The sequence below is a fragment of the Neomonachus schauinslandi genome, chromosome 13 (assembly GCF_002201575.2).
Source record: "Neomonachus schauinslandi chromosome 13, ASM220157v2, whole genome shotgun sequence".
NCBI lineage: Eukaryota > Metazoa > Chordata > Mammalia > Carnivora > Phocidae > Neomonachus > Neomonachus schauinslandi.
This window is the reverse complement of record NC_058415.1, coordinates 56,877,123-56,901,130: the sequence shown is the minus strand read 5'-3', so window position 1 is coordinate 56,901,130 and position 24,008 is coordinate 56,877,123. Positions and strand designations below refer to the sequence as shown.

The 24,008-nt window shown below is 48.1% G+C and overlaps 1 protein-coding gene across 1 annotated transcript in view; it reads right to left on the bottom strand.

Moving 5' to 3' along the window:
• DNAI1 (dynein axonemal intermediate chain 1) overlaps window positions 1-23,172 on the bottom strand; it is a 38,863-nt gene extending 15,691 nt beyond the window's left edge. Inside the window, exons 1-12 of the mRNA XM_021691642.1 lie at window positions 23,155-23,172; window positions 23,029-23,061; window positions 20,056-20,154; window positions 19,781-19,861; window positions 18,238-18,364; window positions 17,852-17,970; window positions 17,485-17,604; window positions 16,422-16,481; window positions 14,800-14,934; window positions 11,524-11,608; window positions 7,893-8,010; window positions 7,602-7,645 (exon numbers count right to left, since the gene is read on the bottom strand). Coding sequence (XP_021547317.1) covers window positions 7,602-7,645; window positions 7,893-8,010; window positions 11,524-11,608; window positions 14,800-14,934; window positions 16,422-16,481; window positions 17,485-17,604; window positions 17,852-17,970; window positions 18,238-18,364; window positions 19,781-19,861; window positions 20,056-20,154; window positions 23,029-23,061; window positions 23,155-23,172 — 1,039 coding nt within the window. The remainder of the gene's footprint in view (window positions 1-7,601; window positions 7,646-7,892; window positions 8,011-11,523; window positions 11,609-14,799; window positions 14,935-16,421; window positions 16,482-17,484; window positions 17,605-17,851; window positions 17,971-18,237; window positions 18,365-19,780; window positions 19,862-20,055; window positions 20,155-23,028; window positions 23,062-23,154) is intronic.
• Window positions 23,173-24,008: the final 836 nt, after the last annotated feature.

The window sequence follows — 24,008 nt, the reverse complement described above, 5'->3', positions numbered from 1 at the left end:
TGACAGAGGATGAGTGGGTAGGCACACTGGTGAGTGGGTGAGCAAACAAGTGAAGGAAAGGGTGAGTAGGCGGTGACTGATGTTGGACTGAGGACTCAGAAGCTCTCCTTACTTCACCAAGGGGCCAAGGTGGGTATGACCCTCACACTTGGTCCTGATGTGGCATGGGACCTGGCCCCTCAAGGGACAGCAGTGACCACCCGCCCCTGCATGTGTACAGAGTCTTCATGACCAGTGAAACCAGAAAAGTGGGGTAAGAAACCCTAGTCTGGTTTAATAACTCTGTAGTGAGGACATCTCTGACCTGCTCACAGAACCCCTGAGACTAGAGGCTGGGCTTTGGCTCCCGATTTTTATAGCGGGGTAAACTGAGGCCAGAAGGGAGAAATGGTGTGCCCGGCTGCATCAGACCCATCACATGGTGTTTGCCTCATGCAATATCTTGTTTATAGCTGAAGTTACCCTGCACTGATCTGGTCTTTATGTGGTGGAGAAAGGAAGGGGACACCAGACCTAAGGGGGTGGTGGTGACTGGCAATGCCGGTCTAGTCTCTCCAGAATCTGGACTAGAGAATGTATAAGGGACAGGGCAGTCACACAGGATAAGGGAAACTTCTGGCAGAGAGAAGCATGGATTTCAAGAGACAGGGACACAGAGAACAATCAATCACACTAAGACCTTAGATCCTGCCTGAGTTCCTAGGCCACATGCTCCTGACAATAAGCCTCTGCTTCTTAGCCTGCCCCTGGTGGTCTCTGTTACTTGCAACCAAATGAGCCCTTCTGACATGAAGATCACGATCTCTTCTTTCTTTTTTTGTAAAGTAAGCTCTACACCCAACGTGGGGCTTGAACTCACTACCCTGAGATGAGGAGTCTCGTATCGTGTTCCACTGACTGAGCCAGTCAGGCGCCCCAAGATCAGTTTCTTTTTCTTTTTTTTTTTTAAAGATTTTATTTATTTGACAGAGAAAGAGATCGTGAGAGCAGGAACACAAGCAGAGGGAGTGGAAAAGGGAGAAGCAGGCTTCCCGCTGAGAAGGGAGCCCGATGCGGGGCTCGGTCCCAGGACCCTGGGATCATGACCTGAGCTGAAGGCAGACGCTTAACGACTGAGCCACCCAGGCGCCCCAAGATCACAGTTTCTAATCAAGACTAGACTATGTGTTTCCTGAATTCCAATTCAAGGTTCTGTCTGCCAAACCACAGTGGGAAAACACAGAAAACTCTCATTTAACTGGGGCTTCCTCTCCACTCCATCTTATTCTATGATGTTCTCATCCCTGACTCCAGTGGCCCCTGAGACCTCACTATTTCATTCTCTGAGTGTACCCAGTGTGACATCACAGCCCAAACCTCCAACATTAGCAGCATGAGATCATCATCTTGTCTTCCAGAAGTCCTAAAATGACATCACTACTGAGGCCACCAGGGATCCCCATGTGATATCTTCACTTAGGTAACCAGCAGTCCTAGTGATTTGTTTAGTGATCATTACCCAGCTCTCCAACGTTCCCGGTATGATATCACCAACCAGGTCACCAGCAACCTAGGACATCATTGCTCGGCTCTCCAACATTCTCAGTACGATGCCACCCACCAGGAGTCCCAGTATAAGATTGGCATCAAGGGGTCATCTTTAGTGCCTCAGTTCCCAGTGGAGACTAGAATCTCATCAGGCTCAAGGCTTACAGAGCCCTAGGCCCTGAGCCCCGGGATACTTTGTCCTGAATACCACAAATTCCCTGGTTCCTCAAAGTAGGACTGGAGGGTCCGTCCAGTGACACAGTTGGGAGCCCCCAACCCCACACTCCATTGTATGAAGAGGGAAAGACTCTGAAGTCTGGGGCCAGTGAGGAATTCCAGGGTCCACCAGGCTACTGGATTTCAGTAAGTAAATATGGCTAGGTAGAAGGAGAGGAGGAATAAAGGAAGAGAAAGAGGAAGGGAAGAGAGAAGAAAAGAGGGAGGGGAGGAACGGAGAAACAGAGAGAGAGAGAAACCACCTGGTCTGAGACTCTGAGACAGAGGGAGAAGGTTCTGGCTTGGCCTTAGCTCCACTTTATGCTCTTGCCCTTCTCCAGGAAGCCTTCCAGATTATTCAGCTTCTCCTCTGTGTTTGGGCCCCCTCCACTCTTCTCTACCTATATGTCATTATTACAGGTGGTCATGAACAAGTCTTTTCCTCAGCCTGCCACAGAGGCTCCATCAAAGGATGGAGTGAGCATGGGTTAGCCCAGCAGGTTTACTCTCTCCATTGGGAGGGTTGCCTCTTGCTACCCCTGCTGTGCTGGATAATCTCTAAAGCCTCCCTGACTCTGGCCTTCAATGATCCACAAGATTCTGGGAAGGAGAGTCAACCCCCTAATAGAACCTGTTCTGGCAGCTCTCAGAAAGCCATGGTCTCAGGGGCGGAGGGGCTCAATTCCACCATAGACCAAAGCTCTCCCTCCCTCAGCTCCCTGTGGTAGGGCCCTGGCAGAGTCGTGCCCAGTGAGGAGCATGGACGGATGTCTTCTTGAACTGGCAACCACTGGGTGGGGGGTGTTGCTCAGTCCCAGAGCTCTACCCCTGCCCGGCAAGTAATAACTCTAGATCACAGGGGGCCACTCTAGAGAGTTCTGGCTGTCAGGAGAAGCCCGGGCCCTTGCTCGGGATTCGGGGAAGGCAAGGCAGACAGAAGGCATGTTGGGGTACCAGGCTAAAGCCAGGTAAGTGGTCAGAGGGAAGTAGATGCCAAGCTGCAGGGACAGGTTACCGAGCCAGCCTCAGACAGCAGGCCTCCCCCTCTCCTACTGTGGCTTCCCAATGAGTCCAGCCCATGGCTGACTCCAAGGCAGCAGCCGTTTAATGATTCCCTTATTAAGTCATGCAAGACTCATGTGGAGGGGAGCTGTGGTCAGCAGAGTAACACCCCCTGAGGCATCCATGTCCTAATCCCTAGAACCATAACTATGTTACTTAGCAGGCAAAAGGGATTTTGCAGATGTAATTAAGTTAAAGACCCTGAGATTATCCTGGATTATCTGAGTGGACTCAGTGTAATCACAGGGGTTCTTTTTTTTTTTTTTTAAGATTTTATTTATTTATTTGAGAGAGAGAATGAGAGACAGAGAGCACGAGAGGGAAGCGGGTCAGAGGGAGAAGCAGACCCCCCGCTGAGCAGGGAGCCCGATGCAGGACTCGATCCCGGGACTCCAGGATCATGACCTGAGCCGAAGGCAGTCGCCCAACCAACTGAGCCACCCAGGCGCCCCAATCACAGGGGTTCTTATAAGGGAAGAAGGGAGGCGAGAGAGTCAGAGAAGGAGGTTGAGGAGAGAAGCAGGTGTCAGAATAACGTGATTGCTGGCTGGAAGGGGGCCACAAGCCATGGAATGTGGGCAGCTTCTAGAAGCTGGAAAAGGCAGGGACATGGATGTTCCCCTAGAGCCTCTAAAAGGAATGAAGCCCTGCTGACAATTGACTTTCCTCAGCAAAACCCATTTTAGACATCTGACCCCCAGAACTGGACAATAATAGATAGTTGTTGTTTTAAGCCATTATGTTTGTAGCAATTTGTTCCAGTAGCAATGGGAAACAAATGTAGTAGGCGTTCCGGGAGGTTTGGCCCAAACTCTACTTTGAGGAATCAGAGGGAGAAGCCCCAGAGATAGTAGTTTTTCCTGGGATGGTTTGGAAACAGTGTCTCTAGAAGTCAGGGGGATGGATGCAATGATCCCCAGCTCTTCTAATGACAATAATGAAACCCTCCCTCAGCTTCCCACACCCAGTCCTGCCACCTTGGACTCCAGCAACAGAAATGCCCTTTGGGTTAGGATTTTCACAGTCTCCAAAGGCAGGGGACTATCCCAGGGCTCACCAGGAAAGGGCATCAGTGCTAGAGGGTTCCAAACCTCCGGCCTGGCCCAGAGGCCGTGCTGCCAGGCTGGGTTCAGCCTCTCAGGCAGCTGGGCTGAGCACTTTGCTCCGATAAGAAGTCATATTTAAACAGTGTGGGAAATAAGAGTAAGGCCGTGGAGACAGAATACATCAAGCGGGACATTTAATTTGACTTAGGGACAATGAGGCAAACATTTGAGAACCTAAATAACTAACCAGTAATTACACTAACAACGGGAATGCCCTGCACTACAACCCGGCAAGCACAGTGGCCTTTACGGGCTGTATTTACAAAGAGACCTGACAACATAATTAGTCCTGTAAATTTTACGCAGCCTGCAGCTGAGGAGTGATGGATTTTGTGTGTGGAGGATGAACGGGGAGAAATGAGGTGGATGAATTTCCATTTTCGGTAAATGAAATTAACACTGCTTAATTAGTGAAGCTGACAAATAAACGATCAGGAAAGATTTAAATCCCTACAAGTGTGTCTCTGGCCTCCGCAGGCTCAGAGAGGGGCCAGGATGTGATGGGACAGAGGGGGAAAGTGTTCCATGCTGGGGCTCGGGGCCCGACTTTGGCCCCTCTGGAGGGCTGACCCCAGAGGGAGGCTGGGCTGAGGGACAGCAGGCTCCTCTGTCTTTCTTAGATGTGGCCAGCTGGGCGGCTTCCCCCTCATCTCCTGTGAGCCACTCAGGACCACACAGAGTGTCCACCAGGGATCTCTTCCACCATCCCTGCCTAACAGACCACAAGGAGTTCCCATTTCCCTGCTATCAGCTGGCTAATGGGCTGGAAAGGACCCCTTCAGTGCAGCAGGCCGATATAATTGCATCCCCACTTTGTCCCATGGGCCGCCCCTTCCTAAACTACTTTCCCTTGCCCGCCAGCGTTCCTCCGTGTGCTTTCACCTGCTGACAGTGTCCTTTTCCACTCAGCTGAGACACGGAGCCTGGCCCTAGGGGGCACCCCAGTCTCTGCCTTATATGCAGCTTGACATGCCCACCGCCTCCCCGCCAGCAGCCACACAGGGAAGGCAGGTGCAGATGCTTCTGAGCTACGGCGGGCAGGTGCCTGGACTCCCTTTCCCCCACCCACTTGCTCCTGGCCTGGCCTGGCTCCAGCATGCCTGCTCTGTGCCCAAATAGGAGACTGGCCCCAGTCCTTGGTAGGTACGTGCCTACCCCTGCCAAAGTCCTTCTTAGCTGGGCTATAGAATAAATATCTGGGAATTCCAGGCAAAAGGAGGCCTAGGCTGAGCTCATCAGGGTCAAATCCAACAGCAAACCCCAATTCTTCCTCCAGTGTTTGTCTGCATGAGGCAAAGTCTGATGATAGGAGGCTGGCATCTGGGCGTTTCCAGAGACAGTGTGATGGATGCTGGTGAGCCAGCAGCTCCTTGCAGTGACCTCATCCAGTGACTAGCATGCCCTTGGCCTGCCTCAGCTTGGCCCTCTTCCTTCCAGGGGGGCATCTGGGCACCTGAGAGCACAGGACTCCCAGAGGTGACCTCAGAAGTGAATGCAGGAGCCCTTCTGAGTCCCAGCTCAGCCTGGCTCTGCTCAGGCCTCTGCAGAGTGCTGCCGAGCTATGCAAGGCGCTGGAGAAAGAAGCCCGTGTGCGAGCGGGTCAGTAACCCCTGGGCCAGTGGCAGCAACAGCAAGTAGCACCCTGCCGCTCCTGGGGCCTGCTCTCTAGAGTAGGCAGGGGCCTTGTCTCATTCTCCTCCGCCTCCCAGCCCCTCTTTCTGCTTAGGTCACCTGAGAGTCTGCAGGAAAGCTAGGGGACAGAACGACAGACCAATCAGCAATGACTGTCCTTTATATGTGGGCGGTTCCTAGAGTTCACGGGGCCCATTTGCTTTTCTTTCAAGTGAGTTTAGCAACAGCCCTGGGACAGAGGTCTGGCAGGTGTCAGTCTCTTCAGGCCACCAATATGGAAACCAAGACTCAGAGCAGCTTCTGGCCCCAGGTCTCACCACCGGGCGGTACCCCTTCAGCCAGAAGTTCTACAACTGACTGGTGCTACCCAGGCGTGTGGATGTGGCCAGCAAGGGCCAAAGAGACCCTTCCTGGGTGCCTGCTTGCCTAAAGGAGGCTCCTTTAGGAGGCTAAAGGAGGCCTGCCAGACTCGGAGTCATCTATTCCTGAGGGCGGCTTACTCTTCTCCACCGCTCCTGGCTAAAGCGGCCCCTGTGCACAGCCTCTGCATGAGCCCAACCAGCTGACCCTGCTTCTGGCCTGGGTGAAAGGAGGATGGGGCTAGAACTGAGGCAGTTTCTCCTCCTGCCTGCTAGGGAGCCTCCCTCACCCCCGCTTCAGGCCTGGGCAGAGAGCCTGAGCTGAGATCAGCCTCATAGGGGGTCCACACCCACTCCTGGGAGGGCCTGCCCAGCCCCCAGGCCCCGTTCCAGGCCCAGTAGCTGCAGCAGAGAGGGAAGAATGTGCTAGTTCCCTGCCAGAGGGGGAGGGAGCTTCCAGCTTGGCAGCAGCCCACCCCCAGGAGCGGGGACACAAAGCGGGCATTTAGGGCATCCTCAAAGGCAGACCATGAGACTGGGAGCAGCTCCAAGGTCTCCTCCCTGAGAGGAATAATAAACACCAACTCCTCCTTGCCCTCCCTCCCACTCCCTAACCCTGGTCAAAGAATGGGCTGGGTGCACCGGCGGTCTGAGGGGTAGAGACCAGGAGCTTGCATGTCTGCCAGCCAGCAGAAGCTTAGAGAATGGAAGGGTTTTTCTGTTCATAGATACTGATCCTCCCAGCCAGAGAACATGCTGTTAGCCTGGGGAGCTTCGGCTAACATGAAGTATGGGGCCCTCTCCCGTTAGGAAGGGGGAATGTCCAGCCTAGCGCGGAGGTAGGGGCTTCTTCAGGGAACGCGGAACATGAAGGGAAAGCAAACTACCACACAGTTACCACAGAGCTGCCTCCTGCCGCGGGGATAAGGACAGCATGGCAGGGGCAGGAACAGCCTGGACAATAGTGGTCTCCCGGGGCCCAGGGGCCAAGTGATGAACATCAAGCACCTGCCCCCATCCCTGCCTGCTCTGGGGCCAGATCAGGAACATTCCCTCTCTCAGCCTCACCTCCAGTCTCTCCCCAGGTCTGGTCCAGTCTACCTTCTCAAGCTTCCCAAACCCACTTCTCCATTCCCACGCCATAGTCGTGGTCCAGGTCCTGCCATCTCTTCCGGGGGAGCCTCACCAGTCTCCTAAGTGGTTTCCCAGCCCCCAGGCTCATGCCTGCAATTTCCCCCTGCTCTGGTTCTGTCCCTGCCCTTCTCAAATTCCTTCAGTGATGTCCCCTCAGGAGAATGTCATAAGACTGCCCTCAGAAGAATTTCCAAGCTTCTTGAAATGACTTACCAAGCCCTTTGGGGGCCAACCCTGGCTCTCTCAACAGCTTCTTTTCCTCCCATATCTCTTGTGCCTCCGGACCTTTGCATAGGCTGGTTCCTCTACCAGAAGTGCTCTCCCCTCTTTCTTCACCACAATAATACCTTCAAGGCTCACTTTGGCATAGTCCTTCACCCAGCGCTAACTGTTGGTATGATTGTCTGTCTTCCCCATTGGACTGTGAGCACCTGAGGGCAGTGACTATATCTCAGTCATCTTACTTCTTTACTTCTTTCACACCTCGCAAAGAGCTTTGCACTGAATAGGTACTTAAATGTTTGCTGGTTGAGTGAGCAAATGAACAAATAGCCCAGTTACTTACAGGAGCCATGTCCCACCGCAAACAGGTCATTGTACTTTGGATTCCTGCAAAAGAAATATGAACCCATTGGCCCAGGAAATGAACATGGCCTTCCCCTGAACACTGGTGCCTAACTACACTGCAGACATCTACTGTTGACTTTAGAGACCTGGGCTGATCCCACAATCCCATAAGAATCCCAGTCCCTTTTTTCTATAATGCTCGGTGTCATCCTCAGGGTGGTTAAATGCGGTAGAAGTGCCAGGCTCAGGCGCTCAGGGGCTCTGGGGTTGCTGCAATGTCTACACTCACCAGCAGAGGGCGGTGACAGCCAGGCGCTTGGCTTTGTCGTTTTGGAACTTCCAGAGTGGCAGCAGCGTACCCTCCTGGTCTCGGTATTCGTCGGCGGCATCCTCGTAGTACTTAAAATCTTAAACACACCCCGGCTGAATCAGCCCCAGGACTGCCATTTTATAGCAAACCCAGGTCTGCCACTTTCTGTCTGTACCTCCTTGGCCAAAACAAACTCTGTGTTTCAAAGTGGGAACAGTAATAGTACCTATCTCAAAGGACTGTCATAAGGATTGTTAATACATGTAAAGTACTTAGAAAAATACTTGGCGCATAGTAAGCTCTCTATATGTGTTATTGTTACAGTCATCACTGTTATTGGGGGCAATTTTCAATAAAGTAGCCATGTCGTCATAGGTAAAATCCCAGGTTTGTCCATCTTCATATCCGCCCCTAAGCCCCGCTGTGGTGAAGCTGCCTGGATCCCTGAAATGGGTTCTCTGAACTCAAGTTCATCTCCTGCCCTAAATCATCTCTGCCTCCCATTTCCTCTAACTTAGGTAGAAGCTCCATTTCTCTTGTCACTTGGCTAAACAAGAAACCTGGTAATCCTTGACTGATCTCTTTCCATCATCTCTCATATTTTCCTTCTGATGACTTTTTTTCATCCATTCACTTCTCTCCAAACCCATAGCCACTGCCCAGGCCCCAAGAGCCATCACCGGGATTATTACCCCCTCCTTCTAACCGGTCTCCCCACCTCCAGTAATTCCTCCTCCAGTCCGTGCTCCACAGAGCTACCTGAGTGAGAACAGATAAACCACCTCACCACAGCACCTCCTCCACCACACTGAAAACCCCTCAGTGGCTCCCCTTGCACACGCTTCCTGGTCAAACCAAGGCTCCAGGCCATGACCGCCATGTCATTTCCAGTCAGGAGTTCACGTAACCTCTATATCAAATAGTGTCTAGAATGTCCTGCTCTGCCATCTTCCTGGCAAACTCTCACTCACTGCAGATCCAGATTAAACTCCTTCTCCTCCGTGAGGCCTTCATTTTCTTGTTGAGCAGAATTCATCTCTTCCTCCATTCCAGCCCTGCCTCTTCTCTACTAAAATGTCTGTCACGCTGTGTTGCTTCTATCCATCCTTTGCCCGTCTCCCCTACCAGACAGCTCCTGGGGAGCAGGCAGCATGTTACAATCATCTCTGGACTCGCAGTGCCTAGCATCATGCCAGCCACAGAGCAGACACCCAATGACTGTTCAAAGAATGCAATGAAATAAATCACCAGGAGTGAAAAATTTCTCAATCTTTTTTTCCAACCAGGGGTGACCCTTTAGAAAATGAATCCTCTCATCCAACATGGTCAAGGACATGCCCAGGCACTGCCCCAGCCTTGAGGTTGGGGGACCACATTCAAACCTCAAAAATGTCTCAGAACAAAAAAAAACAAAAAACAAAATTAGAGTGATCAGAGGCATAAGCCTTGATCATATCAGAGATCCCTGAGCTTAGGCTATCTTTGAAAATACCTCATTTCAGAGAGGAGATTAATTGGTAACACTTCTCTGTTTTCACTTCTTCATGATTAGACTTTCCCAAAGGGAAAAGAGTATGCAATTAAAAAAAAATCAAAGTTCAATGCATTTTTATGTGATTGTGTTCTTATAAATGAAAAAGGTTCACCAAGGCCAATTTCTCCATGGATATTAATCGTGTTTGCAGCCCTTTGGTGGGCTGGTGGCAGAAGCTGGGTTTCAGGAAGCCAAGCTGTGTGAGTGACAAATTCATTCACAGCTGCTGTGTACTTTGACAGCTTTGAAAAGCACTCAAGGTCGTTTTCCAGCCTGAATGATAACAAGGGGGCTTGTTTAGACGGCTGGTCTTGGCAGCCCTGGTTTCTATGTCCCATGGGTGAGCAATGAGCATCAAGTCACCAAGAAGAGCCCTAAGCTGTCGGCAAAGGAGACCGGCCAGCAGGGAGGAGCTGCCAACTTTTGGGGAGGCAGCTGCTCCAAATAAATGCACAACCTCTTAGGGAAATACAAGCCACTTGGGAACGTGCTGTTCATGCCGCAGGAAGGATTCTGTTTCCCTGGCTCTGTCAAAGACCCCAGAATTTCCCAGGCCCCCAGGATTTAAGCATCTCTGAATCAATCTCTTTCTTCACTTCATCACTAATTAATCACCAGCATAGACTTATTGAATGTCTCTTCCAGCTCAGTGGCTCTGTAGCCTTGTGCTCAAGTGCCTAGGCTATGGATCCAAGGGGCCTGTGTTCAAGTCCTGATGGCTCCACTCACTCCTCATACTAGCTGTGGTTTTGAACAAGTGGCAATAGCCCAAATTTCTCACCTATAAAATGGAGAGAATAATGGTATTCACCTGGCAGTGTGGATGTCAGGATGATATAAAGTAATACATGTAAATTGCACAGCACAATGCCCAGTACATAGGCCGTTCCCAGGGAATGCTCATGCTGGTTTTTCTCTATTATAAATGCTTCCTTTTCTCCATCCCTTGGAAAAGGTGTGATGAGGCCCATTCTACCCCACACCTGAACCTCATCTTCGTCTATGTCCCTGTATTCTGCCCAATCACATCCTTCTCCACTCATGCTCTCACTGGGCTGTGTTCTTTGAACTCTCTGCAGAAAAAGCTCAGATTCCCTGAGATATTCCAGGCCCTTCATCAGCTGGCTCCAACCACCTCTGTAGCCTGAACTCTCACTACTTTCCAACAGACCCCTGTTTGAGTCACTGAGCCTGCTGCCCTTTGTCCTCAGAGTCCATTCCAGTTTGTTTTCACCACCGAGTCACTGCTTATGCTGTCCCTTGCCCAGAACATCTGCCCTTCTGCTAATCTCCCACTCAAACTCTGCTTATCCCTTGGCACCTAGCTTAGCCCTCCCTGCTGTCTTCCTTGACTGCTGCCACTCATTCCTCATTTCCCTTCCTCCATTCTTGAGAATCCCCAGAGCAGTTTCAGTCTGCATTCTAGCATTTATATTGTCCCCAAGCTGGACACAGTAGAGACAAGAATTAGGAAGCTCAAGACCTAGATTTGGGTCCTCTCTGCCATTCACTAGCCAGGTAGCCTTGGACTTAGCTTCCTCTTGTGTAAAGTAGGGGTAATACTCTCTGCTCTCTGCCTCCATGGGCTGTTGGGAAGATGACATTGGATCACTAATGTGCAGGTGTTTTTGCTGTACCATTGTCAGATCTCATCACTAGACCCATTTTTTCTTATTCCATTGTTTGTAGTGGACCTGTGTATGTCTTGTTTCCCAAGTAACATCCAGAAGAGGGAAGGATTAGTTTTTCTTCCCTTGCACCTATAAGACCTAGCATGGGACACTCAAATACTTGCCTTGTATGAGGAATTTTTTTAAAGATTTACTTACTTATTTTAGACAGAGACAGAGAGAGAGCACTTGCGAGCGGGGTGGGGGTGGCAGAGGGAGAGGGAGAAGGAGAGAAGCAGACTCCCCACTGAGCACAGAGTCCATAGGGCTTGATCCCAGGACCCTGAAATCATTACCCAGGCCGAAATCAAGAGTCGGACACTCAACCAACTGAGCCACCCAGGTGCCCCATGAGGAATTTTTTAATACAGGCAATAATAGTAGTTACCAGCACTTCAAATCTTACCTTGAGCAACATCATCGTACGTGTTCTGGTTGACCATCCGCTCCACAATTTTAGCGGCCTGAGTCACTTTGGTGATGTCATCACTCTGTGGAGATACAGAGGCCATAGGTCCTCATAGCGAGCACCTAAAAAGGTTATGCCTCGAGCCATAGCCCAGATATGCAATTGTCTCTCTGACACCACCCACCCCAGATAGCTCTGTAAAGAAATCTCTTCATGCCTCAAGGACCAGCTCATGTCACTACCCCCTTTTGGGAATGCCCAGATCATAAGTGGCATAAGGAGTCTGCACTGCCATCCTGGGCTCCTGGGCACAGCCTGCCTCATGATCTTTCATTCTGAACTTGTTCTGGAGAAGGCATATCTTGGAGTACAACACAGGACAATGAAGAGAGCCCAGGAAGGGTATTGGAGGGATGAATAGAAAAGGAAAGGTAAGAGCCTTCTTTAGTGGAGACAGAGAGGTTTCACCATCTCAGGCAATGACAAAGACTCCCATTAAAGACCTCAGAGAGCTTCTGATCCAACTTATTTAGTCAAGAGTTGAGGAAGAGATAGAGACCCAGAGAAGGGGCAGCGATATGCTTGTACACAGAGAGTACAAGGCAGAAATGACTCCTAGCCCAATGCCTTGCCCACTGCAGGAAGGAACCAGCTGAATGCGTAACCCTCGAGGGGCTCAAGAGGGCCAGGCCATGGCTCTTGAAAATGAGATTTCCCAGGAGTGTCAGCATCAGGAAGTGGTTAAGAGGATGACTTCTGGAGATACACAGACTTGCATTCCCTTCCCATTCCATGGATTAGGAGCCAGGTGGCAACTTTAGGTAAGTTACTTAACTTCTCTGAGTCTTAGAGTACAAATGATATAGCAGAGGTGGATATCACCTGCATCATAGGGTCACTGTACTATACTAGCATCTGTACACGATCTTGGGTTCTCACAACAATTTTGCAAGGTAAGTATCATTAGGATGTCTTTACCAGTGAGGAAACAGATTAGAAAAACCCAGCTAATAAGTAGCAAAGAGAGGATGTAAACTCAATTCTGTGGACTCCAGGTCCCATACCCTCAGCCCCACACAGAAAGCCAGTCCCTCACTAGCCTGACCACACTTGCCTGGTCCTGGCAGACTCAGGGTTTTAGATGTGCCCTGAGGACATTGTGGTGGACTGCTGTCTCCCTTGTTATAGATACTATGCTACTTGAGCAGACATAGCTCTTCATTAATTCTGACTAAACTTGTGGTTTCTGAGCCTTTTCTCCCATTCCTGTCCTAATCTTTCAGACCAGACAAGCTTACATTTGTTTCTGTACATTCATCCAAATCATTAATGAGACAGAAACCTGAGATCTATCATTGCAGACCTTCTTACAGGATATATCATGGAGTTATTCTGCTTTCTTCCCTCCTATGCACTTGAGTTTTATATCAACCTCATCAGATGCAGGTCCCTGAAAAAAGGGTGTCACTCTGTTCATGCACTGGGCCTGAGCAAAGGGCCACTCTATTCTACAGAAAGCCAGGCCCAGTACTTGGGATTCCCAGTTAAAACTCAGTGCCCTTGGGCGCCTGGGTGGCTCAGATGGTTAAGCGTCTGCCTTCGGTTCAGGTCATGACCCCAGGGTCCTGGGATCGAGTCCCACATCGGGCTCCCTGCTAGGCGGGGAGCCTGCTTCTCCCTCTGCCTCTGCCTCTCTCTCTCTCTCTCTCTCTCTCTGACTCTCATGAATAAATAAATAAAACATTAAAAAAAACACAAAAAACTCAATGCCCTTGTGTAGAGGTTGCACACTAAGGTATTCACTGGTGTTGGGGGACACCCCACAATGTCCTGCCACCACTGTAGCTTCTTGGTCCAGAGGGCTGGAATCTGTCTGCATCACAGCCTTGAATGTCAACCAAGTTGGAAGAATCCAGTGTAGTCCTCCTTCCCTGGGCACATTAGACACCAAGTCTGATAGACATATTAGACACCAAGGGTTTAGACCCAAGGACAGTTTTCAGTCTCAGCCACTGGAACATTTCTTCTGTTCTCTGGGTCTTGGCAACTGCAGTTAAGGTTTCTGCAATAACGGTCCTAGCACACAGCCTATAGCCAAACCTTTGAAGGATATTCAAGTGAAACTTGACTCAGGCCAACAGCCCCTCCAAAGCCACTAACTTCTGGGCAACAGTACAGCGGAAATCAAGGGTCTGGATAGGGCAACCCACGGGGCAGGGACTTCATCTTTCACCTCTGGGTTCCGGTACCCAGCATGATCATGATCACGAGTTCTTGGTCTGTAGTTGAATGAAACTGAATTGTGGAAGTTCATATTAAGCCAAAGCAGGGAACCCTCAAACCTCCCGTAAAATGTGACTTTTATCAGGGACATGGAATTGAGTGGAAGTGGGCATACCTCAGACAAAGCAAAATTTCCTTTAACTGATCTGGCTTCTATAGCAGAAGCACTTCCCAGAGAGCAGTGTGGGAGCTCTCCAAGGTGCTGAACCCAGACCTCAGCTTCCTGTGGCCCTCATCTTTCCCACTCCATTGCAGGTCAAACTCATCCTGATATCCATACTGCGACTCTGGCTCCTGACACAGCTTTCTCTCTGTTGAAGGGACAAAAGTGGCCCTTCAGCATCTCCCTGTGGTGATCTTCCCTGTGGTGACCTATTACCAAACTTCCATGATGATCTCCAATCTATACTGGCTATACCCACAGTGAGCCCCCCAACCATGACCTCTATAATGACTCCTAAATGGTTCTTCACAGTAAAAATCCAGCTCAGAATAACCACACCCATTGGCCTGGACTTGCTGGTGACTGTGATCAGCTCTGACTTGGCTTCTGGCCCATAAGACTCACCTAAAAAATTGAGCAGAAGTATACCCAAGGATTGAAGGTCAAAGAGCAAATCACTCTCCCAAACCCCAGGAGCCCTTGCTCAGAGGTGGTGCCTTATTCTCATATCCCAATCCATCCCAAGAAGAGTCCTGAGCTCTTTCAAGGTGTACATTGGACTTTCAATAACATTCATGTCTTCTGTTGCCCTTTAGCCCAAAAATCCTGAATCCTATATAAGACTGGGGAGAGGTATAGAATGCCAGAGGCAGCTGTAGCTCTTCTCACATCTTCCCACAAGGAAAGAACTATTCATACTTCAACATTGGCACCCCACCCCTTAAAGTCTGTGAAGTCCTTCCAGAAAGCCAGGCTTCTGTCTACCCAGAGACCAATATCCCACTCAGCCATTCTCTGTGACAGAGCCATGGAAACCTCCACCAAACCTGGGACTCCATAGATGTCATCTTCCTCATGGTCATCTTCCCCATTTTTTTAGCCACTGGCGTCTTTGCCTTCTCTTTCTCTTTGGTCTTTTCCTGCTTCTCAAGTTCCTCTACATAGGCATCGTAGATCTCCCACTAGGCAAGGGCAAGATGAAAAGGATCATCACAGGGCAAAATCTTCATCCAGTCACCTCCTATTCAGCTTTTAGAGCTTGAGGAATAGATTATGTCAACCCCTGCATATGCCTCTATGGCATCTTCTACTTGGCCCACTGTAATTATGTTTTAGATGTCTGTCTTCTCTGCTGTCAGCTCTAGGACAGGAATGAAGCTCTCAGGGCACCTCTGGGATGAGCTTTCCACCCCGCAGCTCAGAGGCTCAATTATCAGCTGGAGATCAGTATTGTTCCAACCTACAGACCCCGCTAGGCAAAACAAATGGGCAAATATTAGACTAGCTCATATTTTTCTTGGTGATTTATAAGACTCTGAACTAGGACATTTTAAAAATGTTTCCCCTATGGAGATGTGATAAACTTTACTAGTTCATGTCGGCTGTCTACAGCACTGACCACACCTTCTGAGACTAAAAAGATAAACAAAAGGAAGGGACGGGCGCCTGGGTGGCTCAGTCAGTTAAGTGTTTGACTCTTGGTTCAGGTCATGATCTCAGGGTCAGAGGATTGAGCCCCGTGTTGGGTCTCACACTCAGTGCCGAGTATGCTTGAGATTCTTACCCCCTCCCCCTCTGCTTCTCCCTCTGCTCCTGCCCTCTGTCTCTGTCTGTCTCTCAAATAAATAAATAAATAAATAAATAAATAAATAAATAAATAAATAAATAAAAGCTTAAAAAAAAAAAAGGTTAGGGAACCCCTGCTAACTGGATCTGACAGCAAGAGAAACCCAAGGATAGTAGCAAAGGAAGCAGCAAGGATCTGGGACTGAAAAACCCCATATCACATTCTGTGCTCTGCAGAGTTGGGCAGTCACTGCCACCTGGAGGCCAGATAGACGCACCTTACATTAACAATTCACCCATGGGCCAGTACTCCATGCTACAATATAATTTAATGTTTGTTAATCTCATTCAGAGCCTTCCAACAACCCTGTGAGGCTGCTTGTTGTCCTCATTTGACTCAGAAAGAGAGACTGATGAATTAAGGGTGACGTGGTTCACCCAGGATCTTATAGTATGAGCAGCAAAGTTGGGGCCTGAGCTCAGGTCTCCTGGCACCAAATCCTGCCCAAATCAGCATGGCTATCCAGTAGGATTTGAGGGGGAAGGAGGGTCTCAGGAACAATGAAGGCTGCTGGAAGGGCAGGTTAGAGTGCTAACACTTCAGAGTCAGCCTTGGGGTGCCATGGGCTGCAGAGAGTTAGAAACCATGCCTATTTCCCTCTTTGACAGCCTTGCACAGGGTGGGGGGGAGGTGCATGTAGCTGATGCAGAGCTCAGTGGGTGGAGTCCCGCTGTCTCATATTCCTAGTGTTCAGAGCCTGGACAAGGAGCAGGGAGATGGATGGATGAGGAGGGCAGACTGTCAGAGGAATCTTTGACAAGGATGCATGGGGTGGGTGGCTGGGGGTGTGGTGATGACTTTTAGACTGACCCAGTGTCTCACCTGATTGGCTGTGGCTGAAAAGTTTGTCCTGGGAGGAGGCTCCATCTGGCATTCTCGGTCCTAGAGAACAATGACAACAGGAAACCCACAGAAAGCCCTCAACTCCTTCTTACTTAACCCAACAGTATATCCATGGGTGAAACATTTCAGTTGGAGCAGAGGGAGGGATGGGACAAAGAACTGGGGAAGTAAAGAGGAGCTAAACAAAGGACCAAATGACACAGTGGAAGCCTACATTTTCCTTCTAAGCCTCCAGAAGAAGCCTAAGCTAGAAATCAGGGACAATGAAGCCTGATTGTGACAGTTTCAACCAAGAAAAACTCCACATGGGGGATGGACAGGTCTCCGGCCAGCCTCCTGATGCAAGACACAGAGGTCGGCCCTTGGCAAACTACTGGGCTAATATCCCTCACCCTGAGAAGACTTCTCCCTAATACTGGGGCCTCTGGTTCCAGCAGAGGAATACACTCCCTTCTCATTGTGTATCACCCAGATTACTGGTACACAGGGGAGTACAAGGAGTACACATGATTAGGAGCTTCCAGAAACCCATCCTGTAGACCTCTGCCCTCCATTCACAGGTTGATTTCTGTAAAACACTGTCTTACGTACGTGAGTCTCTCCCCTGAAATCCTGAGAGGTTCCTTCAGCCTGGTACTCGGGGTCTTCCATACTTATGAGCCAGGGAACTTTTCCAGCCTTTTCCAGCTAGTCTATCACAGAGACCATCAACTTCAGTCAAACTGGCTTAGGGTCCTGCCTCCCTGGCACATTCTGGCCTCCCCTCTCTCCCCCAGATCTTGACCTCTTCTCCAAGGCCCATATACGTTTCTGTCTCAGTGAAGGGCTCCAGACTCCTTGTCACCCACTCTGAACTCCTACCAGGAGGGCTTGCAAGGACCCGAACACGTGTTCCCAGCTCTCCTTGGAGAGATTAACTGTGGCGTGTTCCTGTCATCCTTCTAGGCTAAGGGCCACTGGGGCTGGGATCAGGCCTGCTCCTTTCCTGCCATGCACAGTGCAGAGCTGGGAGGTAAAGGGGCTGGGGTGGGGGCTGCTCTACCCGGAGAGGGTTGTTTAAGGTCTGTGAGGCCCTCTCACTGAAGTTGAACTGGTTGGTGAGCTTTCGCTCCTTGGGCTGCTTATGAGTCATCAATTCTTCTTCAGTCACTTTTGCAGCTGCCTAGAAAAAAAGACCCACAGGACCAGGGCTCAGCTGTGGGAAGAAGGTGGTGGGGAACCAGGGGGTGGGGAGAACTTATGTCCTAGGAGAGGATGGAAGTGGGAGAGGGTGATGATGCCAGAGGCATTGGTACCTGCAGCCTCTAACTTCTCACCTTCAGCTCCACCCCCCACAACAAGTGACCCCTGAAGCTTCCATGCACAGCCAGAGCTGGAAGGGGAGGGATGGGAGCAGTACTATACTGTACCTCAGCTACAGGCATATCTGTTTGACTCCCAGCTTCAGTTTCAGCTTCTGCTTCCTTAGGCTCTTCTTCTTCAAGGATTTCGGTTTCTGAAATCACCACCTTGGTGGACTCCTGAGAACCTTGGTAAGATATTGCAGATGAACCTGAAGCCCAGGCCTACGCCCCCACCCCTGGCAGGGCAAGGCTTTCTTGGTTTCTGCCTTTGAGACCTCAGCTACCCCAGGGTTCTCAGGGCTTAACTCCCAGACCTAACCAGGGCAGCCAGCTATGGGATTTTATGTAAGTAGAAGCTCTGCAAAGTTATTGCTTAGTATCTGCTTCCTAGGGTGACCACAGAAAGGGCACTGGGCTCTGGGCTGCAGCTTCGGGTTGGCCCCGAGGCCTACCTGCTGCTAACTCATCACGGTAGTGCTGCCGCCGTCCTTCATCCGAGTCTTTGGAGACCAGGTTCCCAACCTGGCTGAAGTGAACTGCCAGTTGGTTCACAATGCCAATAAGCTTATATGTGCCTTCCTAAGAGGAGAAGGGACTGAATCAGACCAGCGGTCCCAAAAGAGCTGGAGTGAGAATGTAGTCTGCCTTCATTCTCTAAGGCTTAACATGGTCCATCTGTTAACAAGATATATAGATATATCTTCAGTTAACCTGAAGTTTTCATTACATTCCAGCTTAAGAAGAGGAAGCAAATGAAATAAAGTTTTGTTTTTAAGTTCTCATCAAAGACATATTTTTAAATACCTTTTCTTTTCAACTTTGAACAGCTCTGGATTTGTCTATCACTGGCTCTCACATCCATGCCAAGGGATCCTGGTATACCTGACTCACCGCAGAGTTGAGACAGGTCACACGTAGTCATCAGACACACCTGGCCTGACCTTCTCCAAACTGCATTTAGTGGATGTGAGGACTGGATAGATTTTCAAAGATACCAAATCCCCAATCCCCCTGTTCCATACAAGAGGCCACAGAAATCTAGAAAAGGTTTGAGTTTGGCACTTGTCCAGTTCATACAGCAAATGAGAAGCAGGGCTCAGCATTAAATCCAGGCAACCTTGTTCATTCCTTCTTCAACAAATAATTTTTAAGCAGACACAACACAACATGCCAAGTATTTTCTAGGTTCCAGGGATATAAAGCTTAGCAAAAGCAGATGTGATCCCTGTTTTCATAGGGCCTATTAGTCTGGTTCCCCTAGATAGCTTCCTTATTGACAAGCATCTTAGTTGTACCATTGACTTTGACACCAGGGTGTCCTTCCTTCTTTCAAAACATTTCTTCTCAACCCTTTTCAAGTCACATAGACAATTATTACATTTGTATGACACACAGGGGTAAATTCTAAAGAGGGGAAGCTCTAGAGAAGAAACCAGCCCATGGGCTCTGGCTGAACCAAATCCACCTAACCCTGGAGGGCTGAAAGGATTACTATTTCTGCACATAGGTTGGGATGCTCTGCCTTAAAAAGTCACCACAGAGCCCTTCTCTTGGGAACTCCGATGGATGGGAGGTTAAAACAGCGTGGCAGCTAAGAGCAGGGTTTATGGCAATGGGCAGAATGGATTCAAATCCTGGTTCTGTCCCCTATTTTCTGCATGACCTTGGGCTTAACCATTCTAAGCCTTGATTTTTTCATCTGTAAAATGAGGATAATACTACCTAATTTTCAGGATAGTTTTAAGCATTAAAAATAATGAAAATAATTTATTAACACAGTGTCTGACATGTAATAAGTACTCATTAAGACTGCAAGGGAGATTAGTAAAGAAATTTTTTAACTCTCCAGAAAATTCCATGTAAAATTTCAAGGTTCTAGCTGAAGACCAAAGTTTAAAGGTGATCTCTCTAATAGCAGAGAGGCTTCTGCAATGTAGCAAGTCACTGCCAAGCCAAGAGTAACTAGAGGCCCCTACCCCAGGGGTGATGACTTACTTTGAAGCTGTACCTGACGATGTTCTGGGGTGCATGTGGGTTGTTGGCTGTCAGAATGCGGGTGAACTCCTCCTTTAGCTCCTAAGGGAGAGAAATATCAAGAGGGTCATACATGGAGGGCCCCCACCCCTTCTGATACTTGGGAGGACCCCTAAGGGCATCAGCAGACATCTCACACCCAGGTTCCGTACAGGCTGCTAATCAGTCCAATGAAAGAACACATCTCTGAGGCTGGAGAAGGTGGAAGGGGCAAGGGCAGGATGCTTCTAACTCACCGCATCAGTCAACTCCAGCTGGTCAGGGGGTCTAACTGTGGCTTTGGACTGGGCCCATTCATCTGCTCCTTCTCCCATGTCGGTCCCTGAATCTTCATCCTGGACAGAAACCTTGTGTGAGGATCAGTAAGCAGTGCTGCAGGAAGCCACTTCATTCACGAATCCTCCCAGAAGCCAAGCTCTGCCCCCAATACCGAGAATATAAAATGCACAATAGACCACTCACGGAGGAGTCCAAAGGAACTGCTCAGTCCAGAGTTCTCATTGCCTGGAAGATGTTGGCCACCTCAGCCCTTGGGGCCAGGGGTTAGCTGGAACATTGTGGTGGGCCAGAGACCAGAACTCACCTCTCCTTACTCTCTCCCATACAGCCTAGAACTGAATGGTCAGGACCAGCTGCCAAAGGCAGGGCTTTATGCAAAATGAAAGGACATCCGGCTGCTCTTTAAGCTACTTCAACTCTGATTCATGTTTATCTTCTAATTTGCCACCTTATGGTTACTCTTACAACGATATTCTCAGTACTTGGTAACTTTTTTTTTTTTTTTTGGTAAAGATTTTATTTATTTATCTGAGAGAGACAATGAGATAGAGCATGAGATGGAGGGGGGAGGGTCAGAGGGAGAAGCAGACTCCCTGCTGAGCAGGGAGCCCGAAGCGGGACTGGATCCCGGGACTCCAGGATCATGACCTGAGCCGAAGGCAGTCGCTTAACCAACTGAGCCACCCAGGCGCCCTCAGTACTTGGTAACTTTAAGCCTCACAGCCCATCAGATCCTTGCTGCAAAAAAACCCAAGAACTAGAAGTTTTTCCTTTCCCTAACAGACAGCTAAACACCTTGCCAAAGTGGCCCATGACATATTTAAAAAAAATTCACCCTTGTTAGCAAAGATATGCAAACAAAAAAAAAGAATGCAATTTTTCACTTTATATAAAGCTTCTGAAAACTATGGGTCCCCTGGGTAGCTCAGTTTGTTGAGCGACCAAGTCTTGGTTTCAGCTCAGGTCATGATCTCAGGGTCATAAGATGGAGCCCCATGTCAGGCTCTGCACAGTGGGGAGTCTGCTTGAGATTCTCTTTCCCTCTGCCCCTCCCCCTGCTCGTGCTCACTCTCTCGCTTTCTCTTAAATAAATAAATAAATAAAATATTTTTAAAAAAAACTGTTGAAAACTAAAACAACAAAAATCCAAAACAAAGAGACCCCTCAACCAAATGAAATTAATATCCAGTGTTGATGAGGTTATGGGAAAACTGATACCCATAAATTAGCACAATCTTTCTTTCTTTCTTTTTCTTTCTTTTTCTTTCTCTTTCTTTCTTTCTTTCTTTCTTTTCTTTTCCTTTTTTTTCTTTTTCTTTTTCTTTTCCTTTTCCTTTTTCCTTTCCTTTCCCTTCCCTTCCTTCCTTCCTTGTGTCCATAACTAGTTTTATTGGGACACAACCACACTCATTCATTTATGTATTGTCTTTTGCTGCTTTTGCCCTACAAGCAGAGTTGAGTAGTTATATGTGAGACCATAGTGCCTGCACAGCCTAAGATATTTGCTATCTGGCACTTTATAGATAAAATTTGCCCACCCCTGACATACATGATTAGCAGTCGGGCTGCTGGTGTTCAGTAAAATTAGATCAGTTTTCTCATATTTATGTTAATAGTTTTTTCTTCTGCAGTGGCAGACTATAGTTTCTGTATGTTTTGCAGCAGAATTTTACAGTTAACCTCTCTTTGCTACTCTAAAAAATAGAAGATATTTTATTTATTCCTCAAAAACATAACTGTGGTTACCCTGTTGATGTGTAGAGCCAGTCTAACAATTTTGGTCATTTTTTAAAATTTCAAGTTTTTATTTAAATTCTAGTTAGTTAACATATATGGTAATATCGGTTTCAGGTGGGGAATTCAGTGACTCATCACTTCCATATAACACCCAGTGCTCATCACAACAAGTGCCCTCCTTAATACCCATCACCCATCTAGCCCATCCCACACCCACCTCCTTCCATCAACCCTCAGTTTTGTTCTCTATTGTTAAGATTCTCTTATGGTTTGCTTTCCTCTCTCTCTCTCTTTTTCCCCCTTCCCCTATGTTCATCTGTTTTGTTTCTTAAATTCCACATATGAGTGAAATCATATGGTACTTGTCTTTTTCTGACTGACTTATTTCGCTTAGCATAATGCCTTCTAGTTCTAGCCACATCATTGCAAATGGCAAAATTTCATTCTTTTCAATGGCTCAGTAATATTCCATTGTATGTATATATACCACATCTTCTTTATCCATTCATCATTTGATGGACATTTGGGCTCTTTCCATAGTTTGGCTATTGTGGACATTGCTGCTATAAATATCGGGGTGCATGTGCCTCTTCGAATCAAGCACAACCTTTCTAAAGAGCAATTAGGAAATATTTCTCAAAAGCTTAAAAAGTATGTGTACTCTTTCACTGAAGTTTCTATGTGTAGAACTTTATATTAAAGAAATAACCACAGCCACAGACATGCCCAGAGATTTAAATGCATGAATGTTTGCCGGAGAATTGATCATAATAGTGAAAAAGAGGAAACATCTAAATGTCCAATAATGGGGCATGGTTGAACAAATTATGGTATGGCCTTAAGGAACATATGGTAAAATATTATACAGTAATTTTAAATGATGCTATGAAAGTATGTTTATTGGCAATGGAAAGTACTCTAAATATATTATGTAAAAAGCAGATTATAAAATAACATACAGTTTGATTCCATTTAAAAATAAATACATGTAATTTTTATATATGCACAGAAATATCTGAGAGCATATAACATTACAAATTATCGAAGAGGTGTCCTGCAATGGTGGGTTTAAGGGTGATTTTAATGTTCTCTTTGCTCATTTGAATTTTCTAAACAACATAGAGCTAATCTTTTCAGTGGAAAACAATGCTGTTGGCTTCTTGCTGAGAGCCTACAGTGGGCTCAGCACTTACTCTCCTCCTGGTTCCTCTGCCCACGCTGAAGCTCTGAAAGAAAGAACAGAAACACAAGTTAAGTCAGAGGCAAATCTCCGCGGAGGTATCAGAAACAGCACCGCAGGGAGGCTTCTGCCCAGAGACCTTGAGGGCAGTGGACATCGAGCTTTCCCAAGTTTGTTTTTTTTTTTTAATAATTTTAAGGTTTTATTTATTTATTTGTCAGAGGGAGAGTGAGAGCACACAAGCAGGGGGAGCGGCAGATAGAGGGAGAAGCAGGCTTCCCGCCAAGCAGGGAGCCTGATGCGGGGCTTCATCCCAGAACCCCAGGATCAGGACCTGAGCCGAAGGCAGATGCTTAACTGACTGAGCCATCAGGCGCCCCTCAACAAACATTTTTAAAAAGCATATTCTAGGGGTGCCTGTGTGGCTCATTCAGTTAAGCATCTGACTTTCAGTTTCAGCTCAGGTCATTATCTCAGAGTTGTGAGATCGAGCCCCGCTTTGGGCTCCACAATGGGTGTGGAGCCTACTTAAGATTCTCTCTCACTCTCTCTGCCCCTCCCTACCCCTCTCTCCCTCTCTTAAAAAACAAACAAACAAACAAAAAGCATATTCTAAGTGCTCAGCTTTGTACTATGCATTAAGGGGATTTTGAAGTCAGATTATATTCATAAACACTTGTTTGGGATGAATGTAAACTCTTTCTGGGCAGGTACTTTGTTTTGTACACCGTTGTCTGAGAATATAGTAAGCATTCAAAATATTATTGAATAAATGAAGGAATGCCATCAAACCCATTAGTGATCATGATGCTGGGGAAAATGTTTTTCCTCGTTGGGCCTCAGTTTCCTTGTCAGATTGGATGTGATGACCTTCCAGTTCTAATATGCTAAAATCTTATGTTCCCAAGAGCAGCATGGCCTGTTCAGCTTGATAAACATTTGTTGAGCATCTATTTATTTGTCAGGGACACACCTAAGCAGTAGGACAAAAAC